Source organism: Magnusiomyces paraingens (assembly GCF_902498895.1).
Source record: "Magnusiomyces paraingens strain CBS 517.90 genome assembly, contig: contig5, whole genome shotgun sequence".
Taxonomy (NCBI): domain Eukaryota; kingdom Fungi; phylum Ascomycota; class Dipodascomycetes; order Dipodascales; family Dipodascaceae; genus Magnusiomyces; species Magnusiomyces paraingens.
Genome location: NW_022474071.1, coordinates 2114094 through 2140410, shown reverse-complemented (window position 1 = coordinate 2140410; position 26317 = coordinate 2114094). Strand labels below are relative to the sequence as shown.

The 26317-nt window shown below is 37.3% G+C and overlaps 10 protein-coding genes across 10 annotated transcripts; 5 read left to right on the top strand and 5 right to left on the bottom strand.

Annotated features, from left to right (window-relative positions):
• Nucleotides 1–3086: 3086 nt before the first annotated feature.
• SAPINGB_P006317 (uncharacterized protein) lies at nucleotides 3087–4158 on the bottom strand (the record flags this gene model as incomplete). Its single annotated transcript, XM_032001028.1, has 4 exons — nucleotides 3087–3612; nucleotides 3658–3748; nucleotides 3804–3899; nucleotides 3972–4158. The coding sequence occupies 4 exons, from the start codon at nucleotides 4156–4158 to the stop codon at nucleotides 3087–3089; spliced, it is 900 nt and encodes a 299-aa protein (XP_031856919.1).
• Nucleotides 4159–4432: 274 nt separating this feature from the next.
• Nucleotides 4433–5486, bottom strand: SAPINGB_P006316 (uncharacterized protein; the record flags this gene model as incomplete). Its single annotated transcript, XM_032001027.1, has 2 exons — nucleotides 4433–5191; nucleotides 5256–5486. The coding sequence occupies 2 exons, from the start codon at nucleotides 5484–5486 to the stop codon at nucleotides 4433–4435; spliced, it is 990 nt and encodes a 329-aa protein (XP_031856918.1).
• Nucleotides 5487–5805: 319 nt separating this feature from the next.
• SAPINGB_P006315 (uncharacterized protein) lies at nucleotides 5806–8034 on the top strand (the record flags this gene model as incomplete). The annotated part of the gene is made up of 1 exon (XM_032001026.1): nucleotides 5806–8034. The coding sequence occupies one exon, from the start codon at nucleotides 5806–5808 to the stop codon at nucleotides 8032–8034; it is 2229 nt and encodes a 742-aa protein (XP_031856917.1).
• A 2610-nt stretch (nucleotides 8035–10644) lies between these two features.
• On the top strand, nucleotides 10645–13197 carry SAPINGB_P006314 (uncharacterized protein; the record flags this gene model as incomplete). The annotated part of the gene is made up of 1 exon (XM_032001025.1): nucleotides 10645–13197. One exon carries the CDS (start codon nucleotides 10645–10647, stop codon nucleotides 13195–13197), a length of 2553 nt encoding a protein of 850 aa, XP_031856916.1.
• A 1820-nt stretch (nucleotides 13198–15017) lies between these two features.
• SAPINGB_P006313 (uncharacterized protein) lies at nucleotides 15018–19599 on the bottom strand (the record flags this gene model as incomplete). Its single annotated transcript, XM_032001024.1, has 2 exons — nucleotides 15018–15632; nucleotides 15688–19599. 2 exons carry the CDS (start codon nucleotides 19597–19599, stop codon nucleotides 15018–15020), a joined length of 4527 nt encoding a protein of 1508 aa, XP_031856915.1.
• A 761-nt stretch (nucleotides 19600–20360) lies between these two features.
• On the top strand, nucleotides 20361–21356 carry SAPINGB_P006312 (uncharacterized protein; the record flags this gene model as incomplete). The annotated part of the gene is made up of 1 exon (XM_032001023.1): nucleotides 20361–21356. One exon carries the CDS (start codon nucleotides 20361–20363, stop codon nucleotides 21354–21356), a length of 996 nt encoding a protein of 331 aa, XP_031856914.1.
• A 94-nt stretch (nucleotides 21357–21450) lies between these two features.
• SAPINGB_P006311 (uncharacterized protein) lies at nucleotides 21451–22618 on the bottom strand (the record flags this gene model as incomplete). Its single annotated transcript, XM_032001022.1, has 4 exons — nucleotides 21451–22162; nucleotides 22211–22249; nucleotides 22309–22400; nucleotides 22457–22618. The coding sequence occupies 4 exons, from the start codon at nucleotides 22616–22618 to the stop codon at nucleotides 21451–21453; spliced, it is 1005 nt and encodes a 334-aa protein (XP_031856913.1).
• A 938-nt stretch (nucleotides 22619–23556) lies between these two features.
• Nucleotides 23557–23902, top strand: SAPINGB_P006310 (uncharacterized protein; the record flags this gene model as incomplete). Its single annotated transcript, XM_032001021.1, has 2 exons — nucleotides 23557–23667; nucleotides 23744–23902. The coding sequence occupies 2 exons, from the start codon at nucleotides 23557–23559 to the stop codon at nucleotides 23900–23902; spliced, it is 270 nt and encodes an 89-aa protein (XP_031856912.1).
• Nucleotides 23903–24071: 169 nt separating this feature from the next.
• On the bottom strand, nucleotides 24072–24788 carry SAPINGB_P006309 (uncharacterized protein; the record flags this gene model as incomplete). Its single annotated transcript, XM_032001020.1, has 1 exon — nucleotides 24072–24788. The coding sequence occupies one exon, from the start codon at nucleotides 24786–24788 to the stop codon at nucleotides 24072–24074; it is 717 nt and encodes a 238-aa protein (XP_031856911.1).
• A 720-nt stretch (nucleotides 24789–25508) lies between these two features.
• On the top strand, nucleotides 25509–26204 carry SAPINGB_P006308 (uncharacterized protein; the record flags this gene model as incomplete). The annotated part of the gene is made up of 2 exons (XM_032001019.1): nucleotides 25509–25582; nucleotides 25661–26204. 2 exons carry the CDS (start codon nucleotides 25509–25511, stop codon nucleotides 26202–26204), a joined length of 618 nt encoding a protein of 205 aa, XP_031856910.1.
• Between the last annotated feature and the right edge of the window lie 113 nt (nucleotides 26205–26317).

The following is a 26317-nucleotide window of genomic DNA, read 5'->3' as shown; positions in this document are numbered from 1 at the left end:
TATTTACGGAATGGAACTCAATAACAGATAGATATTGTTTCTAGACTTTATTTTTAAATGCAGTGCGCTATAATAAATATTTTACTAAAGAAATAGGGCAACTCGACAACGAGTAAAGTACTTTGATATTTTTTTTTTGACCTAAATCATTTTCTCAAGTTTTTTTTGTGTACTTTCAAGAAAAACATCTTTTTGCGTACACCCCAAAACTGATTAACTTTTAAGACATGGCCCAAGAGATTTGGAAAATATCAAGTTTTAAAATTATATTCCAAGTGTTAAGGAGGCATCCTTTTTTAGTAATAAATTTTTTTAGATTATAAATTTTGTGCCTTTTTTTCTATTTGTTATTATATCTGTTAGCTTTGTTGATTCTAACGCCATAGAACCACTAGTCCATATTTGTTTTAAATTAATTAAATTTAAACGACCCCTCTTTTCTATTAAAGGTAAGTGATACCATGTCTATTAATTATATATAGAGAATCTTTCTAAAATTTTTTCAATTTTCAAACTGAATTTTAAAATATCCTGTATATTAAAGTTGAAAAAAACTGAAAATAAACATTGTCCAATTAGGCTTGTCGGCCTATCCAAAGCTTCGAAAGACTACTCATCTATAAAATCAAAAACCAAAAAAAAAAACTAGTAGCCGTATCATCGTTAACTGGAAAGGCTTTTTCCATAATTCAAGCCATATGCTTAGCCATATACTTAGCCATACGCTTAGCCATACGCTTAGCCTGGAATATTAAATATGGGATATCGTTAAAATTTTGTTTTGAAAGAAGTCTGCGCTGATCTTTTGTTCTTTTCATTTTTCCCACATAAAAGTATGTAACACCTTTAAAGGTATTGCGGAAAGCTTTAAGGCCAATACACGTTTCTCTGTTTAAAAAAATTTCCCCCCTCATTAATGAAGCACTTTCAATATTTATCAAACTTCTTTTCTTTCTTTTTAAACTTATTCTAATTTTTTTCTAATTTGTTGGTTTTTATTATAAATAAATAGGATTTATAATTATAAATCCTAAAAATTATTTTTTTCTTTTTTCTTTTGTTCCAACTTTTTCGCTCCATTTTTTTTTTGTCGTACAATCGCCGCATGCTTGATATCAGTATTAGGCTTGAAAATCTTATTCTATATGATATATTTAAACCGTATTCATTAAATGGTTCTCAATGACGTATTTTTAAAATAATGGTTAAATAGAAATCATTCGATGCAAAAAAAGTCATATTTCAACAATAAAAATTTCTTTTTCGTTCCTACTAAACCTAACATCCAAAAAATGCCAAAGGAAATACTTGAAGATTTGTTTGACTTTCCAAAAATGACTTTAGATCATCATAATTGTGAATAGTTTTATTAGTTTACTCATAAAAAATTGATCCGATCAAGCTGAAAAATTAAATGATGAACCCACATTGGATGTTAAAAAATTCATAAATTTTGAGGGTTTATACAGCTTACTTAACTTTTTTTCCTTACACTGTTTCTTCAATAGTCTATTTTCTGAAAAAAAAAATTATCAACCACTTCTGTACATCTAATGACTAAAAATCCTCTCCTGTTAAATTATCTTGATCTCATATTATTTTATAATTGATAAAAAAAATATAGCCTTTTCTAAATTCTTTTCATCTTTTATCTTAAAAATTTTTTATATTATTTTTCAACTATACATACAATTATCTCACTTAAGCTTTTATTAGTTTATAAATTATTTATGAATTAGGAGGATCTTAAAAAGTACAAAAACAGAGTCTCATGTCGTATAAAAACTCAACAATGTTAAACGGTACCGTTAATATACTATTGGTAGAATTTGATAAATTTTTGATGAAAAAAAGCTAGTGATTATTGACTTTATAAGGATTAAAAAAAAAGTATTTGTTATTAAATTGTTCTTTATTAAAATATGGTGTAATAAAGAATTCTAGGCTTTTTTATTGTTGTATGTTTTTTTCCAATACTACAAGATATTAACATAATGTCCCTCTAAGTCACTAAACTTCTCCTTTCCAAGCTTAAAAATACTCTTGTGATTGAAACTTCACATTTTGTATGTGAGTTAAACTCCTATATAATACCATGCAATATATTGTAGGATATTCTTATTTTCCTAAACTTATTATATTGGCTGGCGACTTAAAGCTTTTTGCTAGTCTTGGGAGTTTCTGACTATTACGGTTACATGGGTTAATATGCCTGTGTTATTTCCTGATTTGAAGGGGTTTTGGGAGTATCTAGATATCTAATAAAGTAAATTTCAAATATCATTTCTTTAAAAACGTAGACTTCAGTTTAAAACTAATATAATAACAAAACAAAAAAACTAGAATAAATCAATTAAAACCAATAAACCAGGATATTTTACAGTTCTTAGAATTCGACACCATCAAAATAATAAAAATTATTTTTCAAATAATAAATTTATCAACACACTTTTAATCAATTGTAAATTATTATAATATATAAAGAGGAAAAGGAACTTATAAGCTAATTAGGAAACATTTTCTAAAATATTGTTACTGAAATCATCCACCAGCTTTTGATAAAGTTGGTTCCCCGTCGAATTAGAGATGTTGAAGCTTATAAGTGTAATTAGTAATGTCAGGCAAAAGAGACTCAAATTTACTTAGAAACCAGTATATTTCAGACTTTGTTTTGAAATTTTTTCTTCACAACACAAATAAATTGAACATTTCTTTCCATCTTTTATTTTTTTTTTTCTTCTTCTTCTTCTTCTTCATCAAGAATTTACTCAAATGGTATGTATATTTTTTAAAACACATCAAAATCAACCGTCCCTCTCCCTTCTTTAATGATGAAAAGATTGCTATTTTTTCTAAACCCAGCTCTTCGATTATTTTTCGCATGAGACTAATATGTTTTTTCAACTGATAATTATTTGAGAGAAGATGTTTTTTTATTGTGTATGGCTCTATTTTGATAACTTTTACTAATAGTTTACATTTTTCAGGTTTTAATGAAAGTAGTTTTGAATAGAATTACCATTAAGAGTTAGATATCTTTATGTAAATTACAAAATTTTAAAATAAAAATAAAAATTTCCTAGAATTTAAACCTTGACCACATACTCAGCCTGATCAGCGGAATTGTCCAAAACCTTGGCGGATTTTAAAATAGTGATGGTTTTCTCGACTACCTCAGGGTCAACCGAGGACGTGTCCTTTCGGAAGGTGACAGTTTCAAGCCAAGCTCTAGCATCTTCTGCAGAATAGTCAAGATTGGTGGAAATCCATTCAACGGCTTCATCCTGATGATTCTTAAAGTATTCAATACCTTCTTCAACACTTTTGGTGAAGGCTGCAAGGTCTTTGGCGTTTGAAGAAATAGCATTTGTGGATGCAGAAATAACCCAGGAAGGCCAGGGAGTGTAAATGCGACCAATGTTCTTGATCTCGCCAGACGTATAGTACTTTTTGGTGGTGAAAATCTCCCACATGAAGGCATCAGTAGGCTCCAACCCTTCCTTGAGATTAACCGCATCTCTTAAATTCTTAAAGTTTTGAAGAATATTGAATTTGTACTCATCAGTCCAGCCCTTTTGATAGGCTAAGACAAAGGGCATGACATAGGAACCGCTAAAAAAGTTAGTAATGTTGAAACACATTTAAGATTAAACGTACCTTCCAATTCTGCTAACACCAATTCTCTTGCCTCTAATGTCGTCTTCATTGGTAAGCTCAGCACGATTCTTACCAGTGCTAATAGCCCAGCCTGTTCCATGTTAGGCATCTCATTAAAAAAAAAGGCTTTTAAACTTTTAACTTACATAGCGGAGACTCAACATAAGTGCCAATAAGTTTGTACCAGTCGGCCCCCTTGCCAATACCAGCAATAAAGGCTTCAGTCAATCCGACAGCAACATCTAAGAATTGTCAAGTTAGAATATAATTATAAGCCAATACTAGTAAAGACAAAGGAAAAGAAAACCCCATACCAATTGTGTTGTCTTGGAGAGACTGAATCAAGTGACCAGATCCCGAAGGATAAGGCAAAAACTCAACTTTAACCCCATTTTTTTCGTAAAAACCTTGTTGTTGAGCAAAAAACAAAGGAGTGGAGAAGTGTTCAGGGACATAACCAATTCTGAGTGCGGACATTGCTGTTCTTTTAATTGCTGTCATTTGTGAAAAAATACCTTGTTGGGGAAGTTCTGTTTTTTATTGTCTTTTTTTTCTAGGAGTTTGATTCTTGATAAAAATTTCTAGCGTCATTACACATGAATATGACAAATAGCTTGCATAAAAAATATATTACTTGCAATTACACATGTGCTTTGTCTACAAGAAAATCAAGAGATATTTTAAGAAAATAAGCAGTTTAGTATTTAATTTTTTTTCTAAAAAAATACTGTTGAATCTATATAGGAGAAATGAAACATAATTAAAACAAAGTGATTTAACCACGGACGGAATTGTAGTGCTCACCCAAACCAAAACTATGCTTATAATATGCCAGCTTCAGCTCAGAGTGTGTCCCGTTTTCATTTATCAGTAGTGGCGATTGCCCGCTAATTAGGACAGACACTGGACAGTCATAAATTTGGGCAAAAGCTGTTATTTCCAAATCACCACCCCAAAGAGGTGTATTCTCTAACTCATTGGTATATTCATCAATGTCTCGGATGGTCATGGTATTTTCATCAAACAAAAACGGACTGAAGTCATCAGGATGCTGCCGGATATGATTAGCAGCTTCTGTTCGTAGTTCCTGAACCGTTTTGTCAATATTTCTTCTGACTCTAAGCTGATCTGCAATCGAGTTAAAAAGACAATGTCCGTCAGCTGCAACTTCGTGCACAGTAAGACCTTTAATTTTTAAAAGCTGATCCATGCTTTCCATTTCAATTTTGCGATAGTCTACCTGGTTTGCAGCCTCAGCTTCAGCTTCTTCAATAATTTTCTTTTTTTCAGCTTCGCGAGCCTCAAGTTTTTCTTTTCGTCGGTTTCTCTTGACTTTTGGCTCACCCGTCACAGGTTCTGGTTTAGGAAGTTCTGGTGTGGACTCTTCCTTTTCTTGCTCGATCTGTGCAAGAAGTTTTTCGGGGCTAAACTCATCATCGTCATCATTATTGCTATCGTTGTCATCAACAATATCAAAAGTCCCAGATGCACTGGTTCCACTGATATGAAGCCCAGCAAGTTGTTTTTTAATATCCTAATGGGTGTTAAAAACCAAAAAAAAAAAAAAAAAATCAATAAAGATTATTCAGTCAACTTACATTTAATTCGTCTTGATGCCGCAGTTTCATCTCTTTTTCCAGGGTTTCAATCTGCTTATTTATCTCTTTTCTTTTCTTCTTTTCACCTTTAGTGGCTTGCTTCTTCATGGCTGTGGTCTTGGTTACCAGCTCTTTTGCCTCTCTTCGATGTCTAGCACGCGCTTGCTCTTCAGTCTCCAAAGGGGCACTAGAAGTATTTAAAACCTCCCGGGTATCTTCTTCTGAGCTCATTTTAAATGAATTATCAGTGATATTATAAATGGGCTTTGATTATTTTTGATATCAAATGTTAACAAAAAATTAATTAAAAAACTAAATTAAAAATTGAATATACCGATCTGTTAAACATGCACAGCACGTGATACAGTTACCCGGATTAAAAAGCCGTCCAATCCTTGCCCGGCAAAATTTTCAGCTTGGAATTAATGGCAAATCCATTTTTTCTGGTGTATATATTTTCACTACCGCCTTTGAAAAGAGCTCTTTTCAACAATTGCAGCCTCCCATACCCCATACTTGTAGGCCGTTTCAAAAACCTTTAACAACAAACATGCTTTCCAGATCCTCTCATATTTTGAGAGCTGGCATCATTTCGCGTGCCAGCCTTTTTACAGCTCGGTCTGTTGTAGGTTCCTCTTCAGTCCGTACGCAGATTGCCATTGGCTACAGAGCTGCATCTACAGCACCCGCCACTGCTACTACTACTACAGCACCCGCCACCTCCACTAAAGCCGAACTTGATGGTGAAAATACGGCTTCTGCTCCTAAACAAAAGCGCATTCGATCTAGACCCAGAAACCAGTCTTCTGGCTTTAAGAGCAAATACAATGGTCCTATACTAAGCATTGATGAAAAGAAGGCTATCGATGCCCAGTACGACAAAATATACCAAGCTCTCAACGAAAATAATCTTGTTGATGCTTCTAAGTTTTTCCTTGAATCATACAAACCTGAGGAAACATTTTTATTTAGAAACTTCAAGCAACTTGAGGGCAAGGAAAGACTTCACATCAAGCTTTTCCACAAGGTTCTTGAGGCACACAAACGTAACGACAAATTAGAGGGTGTGATTTCTGTCAGCGACCTTTACTCAAAGTACCTCGATGGTGGTATTACTGTTGGGTGGATGTGCTCTGAAGCTATTATTTACGAAATTTCCAAAGGCCGACCTGAACAAGGTTTAGAACTATGGGTTAAGTTTATGGAATCTAGCAACAATGTTACCAATGTTCAAAATCACGATAACAAGGAGGCTGCTCATTCCGCTTTAGCTGCTTACATTTCTAGTTGCCTTAAAGAAAACACTGAGCCTACTTCTAAGATTGCTCTAACGCTTGTCCCTCTTAAAACCATCCCTGATAACACTGATATTACCCGTCTCTTTAGAAATTGCAACGTCAAGCTTAATAATAATACTATTAACAAGATCAATCAAGGATTTGATACTATTAGATATGAGTCTTTAGATCCCAGCAATGTTGATTTTCTCGACAATCTTCCCATTGACCAACCTCTTGAGCTTGAAAACAGATATGCAGAGTGCATTAAGAAGTCAGCAGACAGTGGCGTTGCTCTTTCTGAAAGCACATACGCTCGCTTTATTTTTTGCTTTGCTGAATCAAACCGCTTTGACCGTGCTTTTGAGATTTGGAAGGACCTTGTCAGCAGCGGCATTTCACCTTCAGTTCAGTCCTGGAATATGCTGTTGAAGGCTGCCGCTTTATCTAACAAGAAGCAGGTTACTTTGATTGAAGCTCTTCTTAAAAAGATGATTGATTCTGGTGTTAAGCCCAATTCCGATACCTATGGAATTCTTATTAACTCATATTTCAAAGCTGGGCTCTCTGACACTGCTGTTGAGATTTACGAGAAACTCGGCGAGGAAAATATTCCCGTCAACTTGTACATTTTCAACATTATGCTTAATGGTCTTTTGAGATCTGGACAAGAGGAGGCTGCTCGTTCTCTTCTGAAATCTGGTATGGACGTTGGTCTTTCTCCAGATATTATTTCCTTCAACACATTTATCACTACCTACATTCGTGAAAAGAAGTACAAGGAGGCTGAAAAGATTATCACGCTCATGAACGATGTTGGTGTTACTCCTAATGTTGAAACATACACAAACATCATTGATACCATCTATAAGGTTGCCAATAAGGAACAGATTGATCCTCATGAGCAAATTGAAAAGATTATTAAGTCGATGGCCGAGCAAGGTATTCGTCTTAGTGTGCCTACCATTACTGCCATTATTGATGGTATTGCCAAGTCTGGTAACGGCAATTCATCCAACCTCCAACTCTACAGACTTATGCAAAAGAAGCAATTGAGACCAAACATCCGAACATTTACCGCTTTGATCAACAGTGAGATTCTTGCTGGTGACATTGATCGTGCCACATTCTTTTTTGATGAAATGAAGCAGTATAATGTTATTCAAGCCACCACCAACTACAATCAGCTTCTTAGAGCCCTCACTCCACGAAACCTCATTCAAGAAAGCATGAGGCTTTTCCGTGATCTCCAACACAGTAAATACGCATCACCCAATGTTTACACCTATTCATTTGTTCTTCAGTGTGCTCTCAATACTAACGACATGGTTAGTGCAACTGAAGTTCTTGAGGATTTAGCCCGTCAACCTAATGACTTCCGTGTGGGCTCTTCTTTATTGAAAATTCTTCGCAAGCTTAGTGATAGAGGTCTCAAGGTTCCTATTTTCAAAGATCAAAAGCAGACACCATATGCTAAGAAGCTTGCTGAAGAGGAAGTTTAGATTATACCAAATGTGGGTGTAAGATGAAGAAAAGACAAAAAAAAAAGCAAAGTTGTATAAAACGTCATTGTGTAAATTTGAACCCTGTTAATAACATGATTGTAAATAGTAATAACCAGAAATATTTAGAAACTATCGTGCTTTTGTGCACTTTTGTATTACACCAAGCAAATTCCAAGCAAATTCCAAGCCGAGACTCCCAACAAGGAATAATTCAAGACCCCCAGACCTTTACAATTGGCTTATGTTTGACATAAAACTAAAGTATGATAGATACAAGGAATAGTTGTAATGTAACAAATAAAAGAAAAAAAAACAATAGAGAACTTTAGTACTTATAACACGGCACCAAAGCTCGCCTGTTTATTAAGATCTGGGACCATTTCATGGCTGAGATGCCGGGCTTTTGAATTGCAGTTCAAAAAGGTGATTTTTTTTGTAATTATTACAAAAGCATGTACGATTTCTTAAAAAGTCACTGATTTGAAAGATATCAAACCCCATCTGTTCTTAAGGTCTTAATTGATATGTGAACCATCACACGATAACTTTAAACAACAAGAGATTCTTAGAAACCCAGCATCTCGGCTATTCCGGGACTTATTCGGATAAGGATTACTGAATGAATTTGGATTTTTCATATTGCCTCTGATTGTTTATGGTGATGATGTTAAGGGTGAAAAGGCAAAACCGGGTGCAGTATTGGCGACTAAGCTTAAATATTCTGATTACGTAGTGAAGACAGTGCCGTGTGGCAGGCTACAAAATCAAACGGCACTAATTTTTGAAAAAATACAAAAAAAGGCATTTTGTTCCAATGACAACCAACAAAAAGTAGGCTTTGTATAATTGCCGAGTATCTAGGTTAAAAGTCACGGAAAAGAAATTAAGAGAAATCCGGAATTGGTTATTTTTTTTTTTTGGTTGGTTTTAGTGGCCACATGGCAGAAATTTCAATATTGCAACTTTTAAATTGATAGTAAGCTTATTTAGTAAGAATATTGAAAATTTCAAAGTAATTTGCAAGCCTCAATTTTTTTTAAAGCCTTAGGCTTTAAAATAAGTTTTCCGAACTAGTTTGATGGTATTCCACAGTACCCTTTTTTCAAAATAATATATCATTATGCCGCTAAGTAAAATGGGTTTCCCAATGTAGCAATTTACGTATCCATCACAAATTTCAACAAAATCAAGGGCTTGTTGATATTATCAATTGGATATTTCTTATAGTGATGCTAAAGGATTTAAACGGTATTTTAACCAGCCAATCCTACAAGTTTTTTCTTCTTCAAATAAACTGTTATCACAATTTCTTTTCACCGTCGGATGAGTCCCAACCCGGGTAAGCAATACTTACAACCTTAAGCGCCTACCAAATCACATAGCTATAGCTTTCACCATTACCCGTTACCATTAATAATTATTGTCATTGTCAGCCTTTCTTTAACTATCAAAAAATGCGGAGAGATGTACCGATGTGAATATGATGCCGTATGTAGTCATGAATCATTTCAAAGTTTTTTCTTGAGTTTTTAATTCAAATTACTTGCAAAGATCTATTCCATCTCTTCTCTAATATTCAATTAATTATAAGGTTAAGATAGTTTCAAACATATTTCAACTTAATTAAGCTATTAGATATGTTTGAAGAAATTGAGTTTAAAAAAAACAATTTGAAATTTGGGGTAAAACTCGTGAACAATGATTGTAATGGATGACGGCATTCAGATTTGACAAGTGGAGTAAGTCTCATCAACATTTACTGAGATTTCATTTGCCAAAAGCTTCAAATAACTATACGGCGTCGTTTTTTTCTTTAATTGATTTGTTAAGAATCAGTAAACTACTAACTGTACGGCGCCATAAGGTTTCCTTGTTAGGTCAAGTTCTTTCTTTTGCTCTCCCTGACTTCCTCATTATGTGTATGGTACCCACAACAAAACAGTATCATCGCACACAATGATGTCCTTATCAGTGCGCCAAATGGCATCACATTTTTCTTTTCTTTTTTTCAATTCACTCTGGTAGCTTATTGTGATTTTAATTGATTTAATAAGCTTTTGTGGAGGATTCAAAAAGTTAATGCAGTTTCCAACTCCCCCGCAACTTTTTCAAGGTCTAGCATAATGAACTTGAAAGCATTAGTCTAGTAAGAAAAAAGAACATCAACTAAAAAGAATATCTCAATCAAGAAACTGAAAAGAGGTTTTGAGTTCAAATTTCACATAATACTGTAAAAATAATTACTGAAAGTGTTATTTTTTCTTTGTGTTTATCATAGTTTTCATTTAAGAAACATTTTGAACCCAAATCAAGTGCCGTTCATGTACTTGAATTTTCATTTTAAAGATGTTTTAAGTTCTAGATAAGAGCCCTATCAGGAAACAAACGGCTCCAAGAAATAATTATAGATATCACAAGTTTTGATGCAACCGGATTAAAAACAGAAACATATATAAATGGTTCTTTCAAGACCCAAAATCTCTTTATTTCATTTTTTTTTATTTCCATCCATAATTTTCTTTATATCCTTTTCTTTATATCATTTTATTCATTAAAATATTCATTCATAATACCTTATTACTTTTTTTATGATCCTTTAAAACAACAATGAGTCAACTTGAGTCTAAAAACCACGACTCTACTGTCACATATACAACAGATATTGATTATGCAAGTTTCAAAGAAGCATCTGAAAGTATCCAAGACGACGATGTTTTGGTCAGATTTGGTCAGGATCCATCTTCAGATGACGAGGACCCTGTTGCAGCCTATCTCTATAAGAAGTACCGTGAAATGACACTTTCAGAAGCTGTTGAGATCTTGAAAGAAGCGATTGTCTATCACGAAAATGATGTGAATTTTCCTATGGATGTTTTAAACAAGATTGAAAAGATTGTTGAAGGACCTGAAAAGTATGGCGAAGACATTGCTATTTATCAGCGCGAGGCCAAGATTGAGGCCACATTTATTCGTTGGCATTCACCTTACCCTGAGGTGCGAGCCATCACGGACCCTTTTGATGATCCCGATACTCCGTGTGATACTATTCGAGCTTATTTTCTTGGTTTTGTTTGGTCAATTATTGGCACTGGTGTTAATCAATTTTTCAGTCCCCGTCAGCCCTCAATTTCGCTTTCCTCTGGTATTTTACAAATTTTATTGTTGCCTTGTGGCAAGGCATTAGAATATGTTTTGCCAAAATGGAGCTGGTCTTTTCGTGGAGAGCGATACTCATTGAATCCGGGACCTTGGACTTATAAGGAACAAATGTTTGCAACTATTATTTTTAATGTGTCTATCGGTGGTGCTTATGCTGCTTTTTACAATATCATTGTTGAGAAGTTGCCCATGTACTACAACAATCAGTGGGCCACAATTGGTTATCAGTTTCTCTTGGTTTTTTCCACTCAATTTTTGGGCTTTGGATTTGCTGGTATTATGCGCCGTTTGATTGTGTATCCTGTTCGAGCTGTTTGGCCCACTATCCTTCCTCCTGTTGCTTTGAACAAGGCTCTTGCGGCCAAAGAACCCAAAAAATGCATTAATGGCTGGACCATAACTAAGTACAAGTTTTTCCTTATTGTTTTTTCTGCTGCTTTCCTTTACTTTTGGCTTCCCAATTACTTGTTTGCTGCTCTTAGTACTTTTAACTGGATGACTTGGATTGCACCAAACAACTTCAACTTGGCAACTATTACTGGCTCTATTGGAGGTCTTGGAATTAATCCCATTGCGTCTTTTGACTGGACTGTGATCAACTATAACAGTCCTCTTACAATTCCATTTTATTCCTTTTTGAACCAGTACATTGGTACTTTGATTGCAGGCTGTGTGCTTATTCCTGCCGTTTTCTGGACAAATTACAAATGGACTGGCTACTTCCCCATTAACTCTAATCACATTTTTGCCAATGATGGAACAACTTACAAAGTTAGTAAGGTTCTCACCAATGGTCTTCTGGACATCGATAAGTATCAAAGCTACTCTCCCCCATTTTACACTGCTGCTAATCTGGTTGTTTATGGCTCTTTTTTTGCCCTTTACCCTTTTGCCATCATTTATTCCTTTGTAACGGACTGGGTGGCCATTAAAAGAAGTTGCCTTGATCTCTGGGAAGCAATTAGAAATCCTCGTCGTTCAAACTATGCTGGTCATGACGATGTTCACAGTCAAATGATGTCTAAGTATAAGGAGGTTCCTGATTGGTGGTTTTTGGTTGTTTTAGTCATTTCGCTTGCTCTTGGTATTGCTATGGTTGAACACTATCCTACAAATACACCTGTCTGGGGTATCTTTTTCACTATTGGAATTAATTTCATTTTTCTCATCCCCATCACGCTCATTTACTCTGTTACTGGCTTTTCTTTTGGTCTTAATGTTCTTGTTGAGCTCATTGTTGGTTATGCTATTCCTGGAAATGGAACTGCACTTAACATTCTTAAGGCATATGGCTACAATATTGATGGTCAGGCTCAAAACTATATTACTGATCAGAAGATGGGTCATTACGCTAAAATCCCTCCCCGTGCTATGTTTAAGGGCCAGATAATATCTACACTATTTCAGGTTTTGGTCTCAGTAGGTGTAGTTAACTGGCAGATTTCCAATATTGAAGACTTGTGTACTTCTCATCAAGAACAAAAGTTTACTTGTCCTGGTCCTAATACTTTCTTTTCGGCTTCGGTATTTTGGGGTGTTATTGGTCCCAAGAGAGTTTTTGGTGGCCTCTATCCCATTCTTCAGTGGTGTTTTTTGATTGGTGCTCTTCTTCCCATTCCATTCCTCATGTTACGCAAGTTTTTCCCCAAGACTATGCGATACTTCCAGCCCACCTTGATCATTGGAGGAATGCTTCAGTATGCTCCTTATAACTTGACCTACTTCACTGGTGGCCTGTATCTTTCATACATTTTCAACTACCATATTCGCAGACGTTACCTTGCCTGGTGGGAGAAGTACAACTACGTTCTTTCTGCTTCTTTGACCGCTGGTGTGGCTTTTTCAGCTATTATCATTTTCTTTGCTGTTCAATATCACGACAAATCTATCAGCTGGTGGGGCAATAATGTTCCTTACAATGGTCAAGATTACGCTGGAAACCCATTGTTAGAAATTCCTGATGGTTCATATGTCGGACCACGCATTGGAGCATTCCCATAAGTTTTATTTTTATATTTAAAGTATTTTTTATTTATATTTTTTATTCATATTTTTTATTTAGATTCTAGAATTTAAAAAGTTGATTTTTCAAAAATTCCAAATCCATTTTAGTAAGTATGCTTAAAGCACCAGCAGTTAGCAATTGAGTAACATGTAACATTGTTTTATCGAGTAACTAATGTCGATGTTAGTTTTTAACGACCTTGTTAAATGTAGAGAAACAAGTCATGCTCATAACATCAAAATAGTGGCGTACCCTTATGCAGACAAGCTACTTTCTAACAGGGCCTTTATTTAATAACTGTTATTTTAATTTCTCATATTTAATTAGGAAAAAACAACTAACGTTTTAAAGGCATATGATCACAATATTGAAAATCAGCCCCAAAATTATATTACGAATCAAAAATTAGGTCATTATGCTAAACTAAACTTCGGCCCCAGGCTATGTTTAAAGGTCAAATGGTATCAACTATCTATCTGGGGTTTCCACTCCTTACAAACACAACTTCACAACTCCACAACAGAAGAACCACGAACCACTATCAACTATATTTACATCATGTTGTAATTATAGTTATGATCAAAAAAAAATAAAAAAATGCGTCAGCCCGGAGTCGAACCGGGGGCTCGTCGATGGCAACGACGAATTTTACCGCTAAACCACTAACGCTTAATAAAAAACAAAATTTAAGATTTAAAATAGAACACGAATAGCCTGATCACGTGACAAACAATGAGCTAAAATTGCCATGGCCTGCGCAAAAATGGGTATTTCACTTAAGATTCTTTGATTTTATTTCTTAATAATTACTCCTGTAACCATTTAAGGAAATTAAAAACAAAAAGCTTGTATGTTTGTTTTTATTCAAGGGCTATAGAATTATATAACATCAGCATCTGAGCTATCCTTTTATTGTCTGACTATGTGACTTGCCGTTTTTCATTTGTACATTTTAAGTACGGGTGGTTCCTGTTCTGTGCGTCTCCGGTAGCCCGGAAGATGGGCCCTGATGCCAGCTTACGGGGAACAGGGATAACCAGTCTGTCGGTCCCAGAACCTTCCCAATCCATTTCCACTTATCTTCACGGACACCCGTATATTTCTTAATCTCTTCAGCCAGAGATACGGCCTGCATTCACCTGCAGGCTAATTAGACTGTACGGACGGGTCGGAATTCCTGTAACCAGGGTAGCCTGTGGTTTTCAGTCTAGGTGTATACTCCCATACATATCCTCAGGAAAAGGGGGTATTCTGGGAATCAAACCCAGTATCTTCCGCTGTAGAGCGAATTCAAGGGTAAAACAAAAAGCCCAAAAATATAAAAATAAGACATGATGTTAGGATTGTTGTAAACGGTTTTACTTTTCATTCACTAGCGACATGGCGCAGAGGAAGCGCGCAGGGCTCATAACCCTGATGTCCTTGGATCGAAACCAAGTGTCGCTATTTGATATCTTTTTTTGTATTTGTTTAATTTATTAAATGGTTTTATTGTAGGTTTTTAAAATCACATAGAACCTTAGAAATCTTGAAGATGGGTTTGCAATTGCAGTTAAGTTTCAATTTAGTTTATTGATGCTGCGAATTTTTTCTAACCAACACCTTGCCAATTGTGCCCTAGCAAAATAAAATCCTTATTAAGCATTTCACAAACTCTTAATAACGATACATTACTTTTTAATTATTTTTTGCAGGTTAAAAACAACTTGTCTAAACAATTCTCATTAGGCTATATATAAATGCTCTAAAATCACCATCTAATTTTGTAATCTAACCATTATATACAAAATACCAAAAGGAAATTATGAAATATTCATTACAAGTATTCCAAAACTTCATCTACCACACGTAAAGCTTTCCAAACATCCTCATCACCAGTCTTACCCAACCGGCGAACGTACTGTGCACGACGCTCTATTGGAAGCTCAACAAACCGGCGAACGAGATTGTAATCTAGCAGCTGTCGTGATTGCGCTTGGCCTTGTCCGGATACTGGTCCACCAGAAGCAACACCCATGGCATGATGCATGCGGGGATTCAGTCCCAATGTATGTTCTTCACGGTCCGAGATTTGTTGTTGAATAACATACAGTGCACGGTATGTGGCTTCTGTAACTGGCACTATTGTCATCAGAGAACCGTCACGGGCACCACACAGTGGAATGAAACCAGGAGATGCAGTTTGCGAAGAGGTGTATGGTAGCAAAAGCATTGTGTCAATATCGCGACCCAAAAACATTTCTGAGCGTCGAAGTAGCTTTTGACCAGAAAATGGTGAAGGATCTTCAGGATCATACTGTAAAACATGGAGTCGTTGCTGTGTATCTGCAACAAGAATATGAAGTGTTTTGTCAAAAACAATAAAATCACATGAAGTGACTTCAACATTACGATAATCTTTGCCAAAAAGTGTCATGCGATAAGGCTCTTTCTAAACAATTTTGTTAGTAGTGCAAAAAAAAAAATAAGTTTATAAATATACTCACACCAAAGCCGACTAGCCAAACACTGCGAATAGCATCTGAAAGAAGGACCATGTATTTGATGCTTTTGCTGCTGGAGACATAAGTGTTCATATCCATAAATGCTACAGGAACAACAGAATTGTCTTCCTGAATATTTCTTACCACCACTTTTTGAGCTTGAGCAATAAGTAAGTTACCACTGACTTCGCAAATGGAAGTCACAGCACCCTTGGAAACTTCCGAAGAAATTTGTTTTAGTTTATGACTTGTTTCGGGACGTCCAGGCTCTGGTACAACTTCAATAATTTCATAAATATAGAAACCACCTTGAGCCGCTAGATCCTCTCCACGAATAATAGACGTTCCTGCAACAATGAACTCTTTCTTTTGATGCGTTTTTTCAGAAACCTCAAGCAAGACCGACTTTAGTGTCATGATAGACTCATTAACTTCGTACTCAACGACGTCAATGACTTTCCATGATTCTAAAGACAGAAGTTTCAATGAGCTTTGATACGACACCGGTCGTGGCATTTCTAAGTTCAAGTCTGGAATGGGATTGCCTTCCGGGTCCAGAGCTTCAAACTCATGTTTGGATATCAGTGCGACAGCTAAAATATTGGATGTTTCGTGGTATGCAATCGAAAGAACAGGTGCACCAAGATTGATTCTGCGAGCGGGCCATGCGCAGCCAAAGTCAATCTCACTAGGGAGTGTAGCAATTCGCAAAACAAAGCTACTGTCAATGTACGCCAGACCAGAGTAAACAGAAGCTGTGTTAAACTGAGTGAAACCAATAACTGAAGAATTTTCATGAACAGCAAGTCTATGATACATTATTGGACTCTGAGGTGGCTTAAAGATAATAAGAGGAACAGGGCCAATTACAAAAATCCCAGCATATCCAGAAATGTTTGTGAAAGGGATTATTTTTGGAAGGAAGTCTGTTTTATCATCACTTAAAGAAGGGACACCTAGAGAATCGCGAGATTTGACTAGAATCATATCACCGTTTGGTGTTTTAAGAAATTGATAGAGTATTAAGTGAAAGCTATCCGACGTAAGTATTGCCAAATATTCGCTTTCTTCAATTTCATTTTTGATAGTGAAATGAGAAATCTGATGAATTTTAACAGTAGGAATCTGTGTAGGAGCAGTTGTTGCTGGTGCTGTTGTCGTTGTTCCTGTTCCTGTTGCTGGTGCTGTTACTGTTGAAGGTTGAGCTGCTGGTAGAATAGAATCGTCGACAAAAGTTCTGCCTTCCAGTCGCAAAACATTAGGCAAATGCATAAGAGCAGAAATGTCAAATCGCACAGAAGAGTCAGTAAGATATACAGCATGAAGAGTTCCTTCTTGGCCAACTGAATAGAGTATAGGAACCGAAGGTTCTTTTTGTAGGTGCTCAACTTCTTTCTCGTTAATCTTACGCTTAATTCGTTTGGAATCACCAATAAGAGCCGAGGAGAATAAAGATGAAGTACCTGCAAATAAAGCACTAGGTGGCGGGAGTTTGCTAGAAGGAACGCGCTCAGTAATGTCCCATGTTGTGATAGTTTTTGTTACTGGAGCAGTTGCAGATGTGGGTTCGGGTTCTTCGGGTTCTGGGTTTGGTGTGCCTTCTAAGTCTGCAGGGGTTGCAGGTGTGGTATCAAAAGAGGGCAGAGTCTCTTCTTTTATTTTAGAAATATCTAAAGGAACAACCTTTTTCTTTTGCTTGACATGATAGATAGTCTGAGTTTTTTCATCAAAATTAACAACAATATACTCATCAGCAAAAACAATGTTTACTGGGGGAGCTTTGAGTCGTTTACGAGTAATGTAAGTGAGCTCGTAGTCGTAAAGAATGATTCCAGCTTCGCAAACAAAAACAACTATTCGGCCATTGAAAACTGTAGAACATGCTAGGGTAGACCCACATGAACGTAACTTGGAAATTTTGGAGGTAATATCCACAAACTCCTGGCCAATTTGAAAAACAAAGGTATTTTTATCGTTACTTCCGACAAGATAAGTATCGAACAAACCTTCTTGGTCGGCAGTATAAGAGTCACTAGAAAGACTGGCTGGTCGTAAAGTCCAAATGCGTTTAAAACTATTTTTAAGTTTCAGGGTGCTGGCAATCTGGGGCCGAAGTTTGCGTGTAAAAACTGTCAGAGATTTGTCGGTGCCTGTTCCGGTAGCAGCCACAACATCTAAAGAAGAGTCATCTCCAGAATCGTATTCTTCTGGAGAACGACAGGTTACCATGTCGTTGATAGGTCCGTAGTTACTGAGTTTGTCAGTGATGCGAATAACTATAGGGAGATCAGAAAAGCCGGTATTTATAACGGCGGCACTCTTTTTGACTGGTTGATCATCCAAGTCTCCATAAATGTCGTCAATGTCATCGTGGGTCGAACCACCGTTTGTTTTTTCTGCAGATGGTTTAGATGTTAAGACAGCTGTTTTTGTATCATCGTCTGCTGTAATTTCACCTTGGCGCTTCCACTGTATCAGATTACTGTCAGCTGTGGCACTCCCAACAAAAAGATAACGTGTTTTAAGAGAAGTAATTAAAGTAGGATTTGGAATGCGAATATCTTTAGGAACTTTTAAAACAGTCAGTTCGTGGACTTTCCGAGATTCAATGTGGAAACGAAGAGTTAGCAATTCACCAGACTCGAGAACAACTAAAACTTGATCATCGGCACCTCCATCAAGTTGATGAGCTTGGCACTTTTCTAACGAAAGGGAGAGAGAGGATTGGTCTTTGAGCTCAAGTGCGGAGGAAATTGAATGAAAGGGGTTAACAAAAACACCATTGACACGTCCCTGCGAGTCAATGTGAATGAATTCATTAGTGCCGATAAGAAGCGAACCACCAATGGGGTCACGTAAAGGAATAATCGTGCGAACATTGTAAGGAAGATTGTTTACAGAGAAAATAGATGTGAAGGTATGTGCTTGGAGATCCACAGAAAGCACCAAATAAGAAACCGTATCTTTTTCAAGTTGAAGCCGGCCAGCCCATGTGCGAATTGGTTCATAAAGAATTGCGATTGTAGGTTCGCGATACTCATGAAGATATGTAAGGTCGATGATATTTGTGATAGATTCGTGCATGTCAATGGCCCGAATCAAAAAACTTGGTTGAGAGATTGGAGGCAATGGCTGTTGTTGTTGTTGCTGCTGCTGCTGTAGGCTTGATTGAGACTGTGAAGAACCTGTATCCTTTTGTGCCTGTTGAAGAAGTTGAGCAAAACCAGATGGTGCGGAAGATGATACTTGCGGGGGTGCAGCAATTGGGTCGTCGAGCAACTCATCACGAACAAAGGGAAGAAATACAAGCATGTCATGCTGATAAAGAAGTGTTGCAGCTGAACTGAGAGGGTCGACAGCAAGCTTTGGTTGAAACATTGGGTCGACAAAGTCGAGTTCAAAAAAATCTTTTTCATAGTAGTGCAAGCTTTGTGTGATTATATTGTATTGAAAAGGGTCCCATGAGACGATAGACATTTTGGCGTATTGGAAAGATATGACAAGAGAACATTTTTTAATTCCACCTGATTTTTTGGCTGCTGAAATGTCTGAATATGTGTTAATGGCAGCTAACCCAGTGATTTGACCTTGAAGCGTCCACTCAGCAACAAGAACGAGTTTTACGGAAAACTCTTCGCGTGCCACTTCAAGTGCGGTCTCTGATCCAATGAACGTGTCGTCACCCTCCAGCCGGCGGTCCTCAATAGCAGCCACAGCCTCAGTTTTAGTCAGAGGATCTTTTTCAGTGTTTTCTGAAGGTTCAACGACTTGTGTCTGTGTGCGTACAGTGTGGTAGAGCTGGAGAAGATTAGATCCACGCACAACAAGCAGGTCAAGGTCTGGGGCGCCCGTAAACGCGCAATAAAGCGCGTGTGTGACAGTTGAGGGCGCCGTCAGCGGTTTGATTATCTGCATTAAGTATTTGGTTTAGTCCTGAGAGTCTTTTTTTTATCAGTCTCGCAAAATCTTAATGGAAGAGTTTGATATAGATAGCAATGGTGGTGGTAGTGAAAGTTTTGACTATCCTGGAAATTTCAATGGAGGGAAACTTTGCCTAAGAAAAAAAAAAAAAAAAAAACACAAATCACAGAAATATTATATCACGTGAAACTCACATGATAAAAAATAAAAATTGACACGTGACCTTGCACCTTTTTATTTTTATTTTTATTTTTATTTTTTTTACTTTTGTAGACCTTTTTGACAGCCCCGAGCCTGTAGGTGTCCCGGTCCCCCACGCTCGGGTCGGCTAGGTCGGAGCTTGTCTCATTGTTTCCCGCTCGGACATGTTTTCTTCCTAAGATGACTCTTTCTAAAACTCCACAAATTTAAGAAATCGTTTGCAAAACCCCTTTCAATGATGACACATAAAAGATTCCTGATACTCCGTTACGCAAACCTGCAGACTTTTTGAAAATTTTCCAGCCTGCTTATTAGCCGCCATTACCGTTATTTCCGACATAATATCATTTCTAAATTACTACTAATAGCGGGCATATTTTGGTCTCCCCCGCAAAAAAATTTTATAAAGTTCTTCGTTTTTTTTTGTTTTCTCTCTCTCTTTTTTTTTTTTTTTTTTTTTTTTAGTTTACTTCTATTTTTTTTTAAAAAAATTAAACAAACCCGGATTCTCTAACTCCTCACCAAAAAGAACCCGCTCCGTCCCATCTCTCATCATGTCTGATAGTAAGGATCACACGTTTGTGCCACCGTCTGTTGACGATATGCCCATCGAAGACACCCAGCTGCCAGTGGAGCCCAAGCAATTATCTACACTCGGTGGCTTCCTGGCTGGAGGCGTGGCTGCGTGCGGCGCCGTTACTGTCACAAACCCGATCGAACTCATCAAGACTCGAATGCAACTGCAGGGCGAGTTGGCGGCCCGCGGAGAGGTCAAAAAGGTCTACACTGGTTTGTTTCAGGGTCTGGTCACCATTATCAAGCATGAGGGCATTCTCGGTATTCAGCGGGGTTTGTTTGCTGCTTACATTTATCAAATCGGTCTCAATGGCTGCCGCATTGGTTTATATGAACCCTTGCGCAACATTCTTAACCCCCTATGGGGTCTTAAACTGGACGCACAGAGCATTCCTGTCAACGTCGTAGCCGGCGCCGGATCCGGTATTATGGGTGCCATTATGGGATCACCTTTTTATCTTGTCAAGACACGCATGCAGTCTTATTCCCCTGTTTTCCAAATCGGCGCACAGACCCACTACAAGAGTGTTTGGCATGCGCTTAAGACTGTTTACCGTGCTGAAGGTTTCCGCGGTCTATATCGTGGTGTTGATGCTGCAATTCTCCGTACCGGTGCTGGATCTTCGGTCCAACTGCCCATTTACTATCACACAAAGAAGCTTATTGAACATTATGACATTCCTGATGGTCCAATCCGCCATTTTGGTGCGTCTGCAGCCTCAGGTCTCGGTGTCTGTATTGTTATGAACCCATGGGACGTGCTCATGACCCGCATGTATAACCAAAAGGGTAATCTCTACAAGAATCCCATTGACTGTTTAATCAAAACAGTTAGCATCGAAGGCCCACTTGCTCTGTACAAGGGTTTCATTCCTCACCTTATGCGTATTGGACCTCACACTGTCATAATGCTCATGTTTATGGAGCAGACCATGCGCTGGGCCAAGATGTTGGAAGGTGTTCCTCTCGACTAAATAGATTTTTGTTTTTGTTATTTTCATTTTTATTCCTTTCTCTTAATTATAAAATTTACTACTCTTTTATTAATTTTTTTTTTTCTTTTTGTTTTTAATAACCTTTCCATCCATATGTAGCAGCTAGTCGTTTCTGCAAGTGTTGAAGTGCCGTCATATAAGAACCATCCTTTTGTGCATTAGATCCACGGTGCGTGCCAGCGGCCCGCACAATGTCCGAGGGTATAGGTTCAAGAGGAACTGAGTTTTGCGGGTGCAAAAAGTAAACAATCGAATATCTGTCTGCACCAGATTCTTGAACCTCTTTGGGGAACTTGACACGGTGAATGCTTGAACGCAACACACCGGAAGACCAAAAGGATAAAAGATCAGCAATGTTGACCACCAAAGGAGCAGCAGCACCAGGAGTTGAAGATTGGATGTAAGGCACAGGTGTCCATTTTTTAGTTACAGGCGAGAGGATTTCCAACCCGGGGGCCGTTTGGAACAATAATGTAAGGGTTCCGTAATCAGTATGTGCACCCGCCCGGATTTCAGTTTCAGGATCTTGGGATTTTTGGCCCGGATAGTACAAGAAACGCAGCACAGAGCCAGACAACTTTGCGGGGTCGTGACGTGTAGCCAGCCAAGTTTCACCACCAGAAGCTTCATCAATGTGGAGGCCGCGTGCAAGAAGCTCCAAAATACGAACGCCGACAGCGTGGCATTTGAGCCAAAGATCTGTGGTTTCTTCGCGATGAGATTCGAGATATGGCGGAAGGGGCATAGTCAAACCGCCATCCTTATCCTGTGTAATATTAAATGCTCTTGTAAAGTTAGAGAAGCCATGTTAATTAAAATCAATTGATACTTACTCTTTAGGGTCGCCTTTTTTTTGGGTTTCAGGATCAAGGCTTTGTAATTGTTAGTAAAATGTTCACTGCGTAATTTGTTCAAAAAAAAAAAGACTTACACTTCGAGATTCATTGATGAGTATCCGTGATTCCCTTCATCAATTATAACTGACTTTTTAGATTCCACTGGCTCAGCAAAAAAATCTTCAGACTTGTAAGAAAAAGTTAATAAATTGTTTATTGGCTTCTATGGTTTTCAATGCTTACCAGCTTGAATGCATCTGCAACATCTTTTTGTGAAAACCCTGATCCTTCGATATAGAAAAAGCCAAGTGTAGAAGCAGCTTTGACCAAGGCTTCAGCAGTTTCCAAATCGTCTTTTGAAATATCAATGATTTCGAGAGTAGGTTGTTGTTTTTGGTCTGTCATTGGATTGTGATAGAGTGTTGTTGGTAAATAGTCAAGTCAAGAGAATTTTTTTTGTTCTTAAAAGATAAGGGAACAATTAGGTCCGGCTGATAGGAAAGATGTGAAAAAAAAAAAAAGAAGAAGAAGAAGACCGAAAAAAATTAATAAAAAAAAATATAATTTCATAAATATTTATAAATATATGATACTAAAAACATCTTAAAAGAAAGCCTAAATGATATAAATCTTTAACCGTTATTTGATAACAATCACAACCAACTGATAATTTTGTAGTTGAGTTGATGATGAAAAGCCCGCCGGGTGAAACTTCCTAGAGAGTGGAATTGGCCCGCGGTTTGCCGTACGATTATCTTTTTTTTTTTTTTTTTTTTTCAAAGGCCCACCAAAAAAAACACAACATGCCATATTAGTCAAATCAGTCAAAAAAAAAGAGTTTAAAACGAAGAATCTAATTGATCTTATATATAAGATCAAATCATAGAGAAATATATATAGCAACATTGGATTTAGGGGAACCGGTGTTTGTTAACATTTTTATTTAGATGGGTAAATTTTTAAATGGAATTCTAAGAAACCCATAGTTATAAGGCAAAAAATAATAATATGAATATTTAAATGACTTTCTCAATAATAATTCTAAACCAAAATGACTTCATATGAATTGATAAAAGACAAGAAAACGTTAGGAATAATCTCTTTCGTTATTCCAACTTCTTGTTAGTCTGTTTAGTTCTTTGTCGCACTAGTCATTGTGACTGGTATGAGCTTAAACTTCTTATGGCCATTAAACACCAACATGTTATTCACTTCAAACGGCTTTTTTTTTACTTTTTATTTTAAATGCCTAGCAAACCTTCTTTACCAACTTCCTTTTCATCACCTTTACTTTATCATCTTTTTTAAAAAATATATATATATATATCTATATATACACAACGATGGAATCCTACGAAAGTGTTAGAAATCGTTCCAAAGAATGGAACGAAAAAATTGCAGGCAAAATCCTTGTTTCTCAAGAAATTGTAGAAGCAAAATCATTTCCTGGTTTGGTAGGTAATAATAGATTTACATTTAAATGTCAAAAAAAAAAAACAAAAACCTCAACACTAACGTCAATCAATCTAGGCGGAAAATGAAATTTCTGAGCTGGATTTACCAAAGCCAAAACGCATTATATTCCCAGGATGTATGGTAACTTGTGACTTTCGTCCTGAACGACTGAATGTGACTTGCGAAGAGCAACAAACTGGTAAGGCGATCATCAAATCAGCTCATTTTGGTTAAAGTAATCAATCTTAAATATCTATTTATAAAAAAAAAATTGATAAAAAAACAATAAAGGACAAGGAAAAAACAACAACAACAACAACAACAGCAACATTAAATAAAAGTTATTTTAATCATTTTATTTTCTTTTTATTAAATACTTTCCTATTTTACATTTATTATCAGATCACGAGTTAATCCAACTTGTGACTTGACGTGCACCAATTCGAGAGGCAAACTTGAGGGATTGGGTGCCCATAGGGAAGTAGCTGACGGCATACCAAATTGCTGCAATGATTTGGCACACACAGGCCAAGATTGTAAGAATCGTAGACTTCAAGCCCAGAGAGAAGACGAGGGTGGCAATGATGGAGCCAAAGTATGTGACAGTGAAGGGAAGGCGAGCAGGTGACGTGAGGTGGCGCAGGTACGAAATTGGGCCCTGGAGCACACCAAATGAAATCATAAAGAGGAGGGATCCTAGAGACCACAAAACACCAAACTTGCGCGGTTTGAGCGCGAGAACTGGCATGATGAAGAAGCAAAGCGCAAAACAGGCCACAGCACCAAGCAGACAAATGCCGAAAATGAGCAGGCGGTCCCAATATGAGAGATTGAACCACGCTGGCTCCTCGATGGGGGCAGATTCAGCTGCAGCCTGCGGCGACACGCCGTTGGTGGTTGTTGTGGACGAGAATGGGGTGCTGCGGGGCTCAGTAATTGGCAGCGAGATGTACTTGTTGTTTGCAAAGGGGTTCCAGCTGGCGACCTTATCGAGGATGGAATCCGATGAATTGTTAGTGTTAGTATTAGAGCTGCTGGAGGCACCCGAGAAGCCTGATTGCAGCGACCCGCGCCACGATGAGAGCTGGGACTTAAATGCCTGTTCAAAAGATCCGGACATTAGTGTATATATATAGAGAAGAATGTTAAGCTTGAGTGATGAAAGGCTTTGGCGGTATTTTGGAGTTTTGAAGAGATCAATCGACTTTGCCTTTGATGATTAAAGACGACGCGTGGAGGGTTTGGTGTTTTTGTTACAACATGAGAAAATTAAATGGTTGGAAAAAATAAGTTGTAACAAAAGTAAAATTAAATTAAAAAATTAAAAAATTAAAAAATTAAAAAATTAAAAAATTAAAAAATTAAAAAATTAAAAAAACAAAAAAACCCTAACCACAAAGTCACATGATAAATATTGCACGTGCGCAGACGCTTTTTTTTTTTTTTTTTTTTTCACCCAAACGCAGCAAAGCCGGCTGCCCCCCCCAAAAAAAACCGCCAGCCAGCCAGCCAGCCAGCGAGCAACCAAAACCACCGTTAATTCCTTCCTGCCATCACCACCACCCACAACATCACCATAACTCCAACCCCTCGGTCCCAAACAATCTTTGCGACCTTATTAAAGACTCCCATAATTCTTGGAAAGTCTCTTTCCAGTCTCAATACTCTACTTCCGACTGCTTATTTTTTTTTAGTCCCTCACTCATATAGAAACCTTATTACCACAGACTTTTGTTCTCTGTTTCCGCCCATTATTGTAACCACAAATAAGAGCTGATACCATCTTTCTGGAACTCACTTTTCCCCATATCACTTTATAAAACTATTTCTACTGCTCACAATGTCTTCCAAGAAGAAAGCCATTTTGAAAATCATCATTCTGGGTGACTCCGGTGTTGGTAAAACTTCGCTCATGTATGTCAAAAACAAAGAGAACAAAAAAAAAAAAAGATTACCCTTTATCCCTTTTATTTCGTTCTAACAAAAATTTAGGCAGCAATTTGTCAATAAGAAGTTCTCCTCACAGTACAAGGCAACCATCGGTGCTGACTTTTTGACCAAGGAGCTGGTGCTGGACGACCGTAAGGTCTCTCTACAGCTATGGGATACAGCAGGCCAGGAACGATTCCAGAGTCTGGGTGTTGCCTTTTACCGTGGTGCCGACTGCTGCGTTTTAGTCTACGATGTTAACAACCAAAAGTCCTTTGATAACCTGAACGTTTGGAAGGACGAATTTCTTGTCCAGGCAAATGTTACAGACCCAGAAAACTTCCCATTCATTGTACTTGGTAACAAAATTGATGTGGAGGACAATAAGCGTGTTGTTTCGGCGAAAAAGGCCCAGGCATACTGCGCAGCTAACGGTAACCTGCCTTACTTTGAGACCTCCGCGCGGGTCGCTATTGGTGTTGACAAGGCTTTTGAGGTTATTGCACGAAACGCCCTTGCTAGAGAAGAGTCCCTCGATTTCACTGAAGACTATCCAGAAGCCCTGAATATTCGTGTCGACACTGGGTCCCAAGGTTGTGCTTGTTAAAGAAGGAAAAGAAAGACAACCACAACATAAAGTAATGATGAAAGTAATGAAGAATGGATATCAACCGCATTTGCACCAACTCTTTTTTTTTTTTAATAAAATTTAATATATAA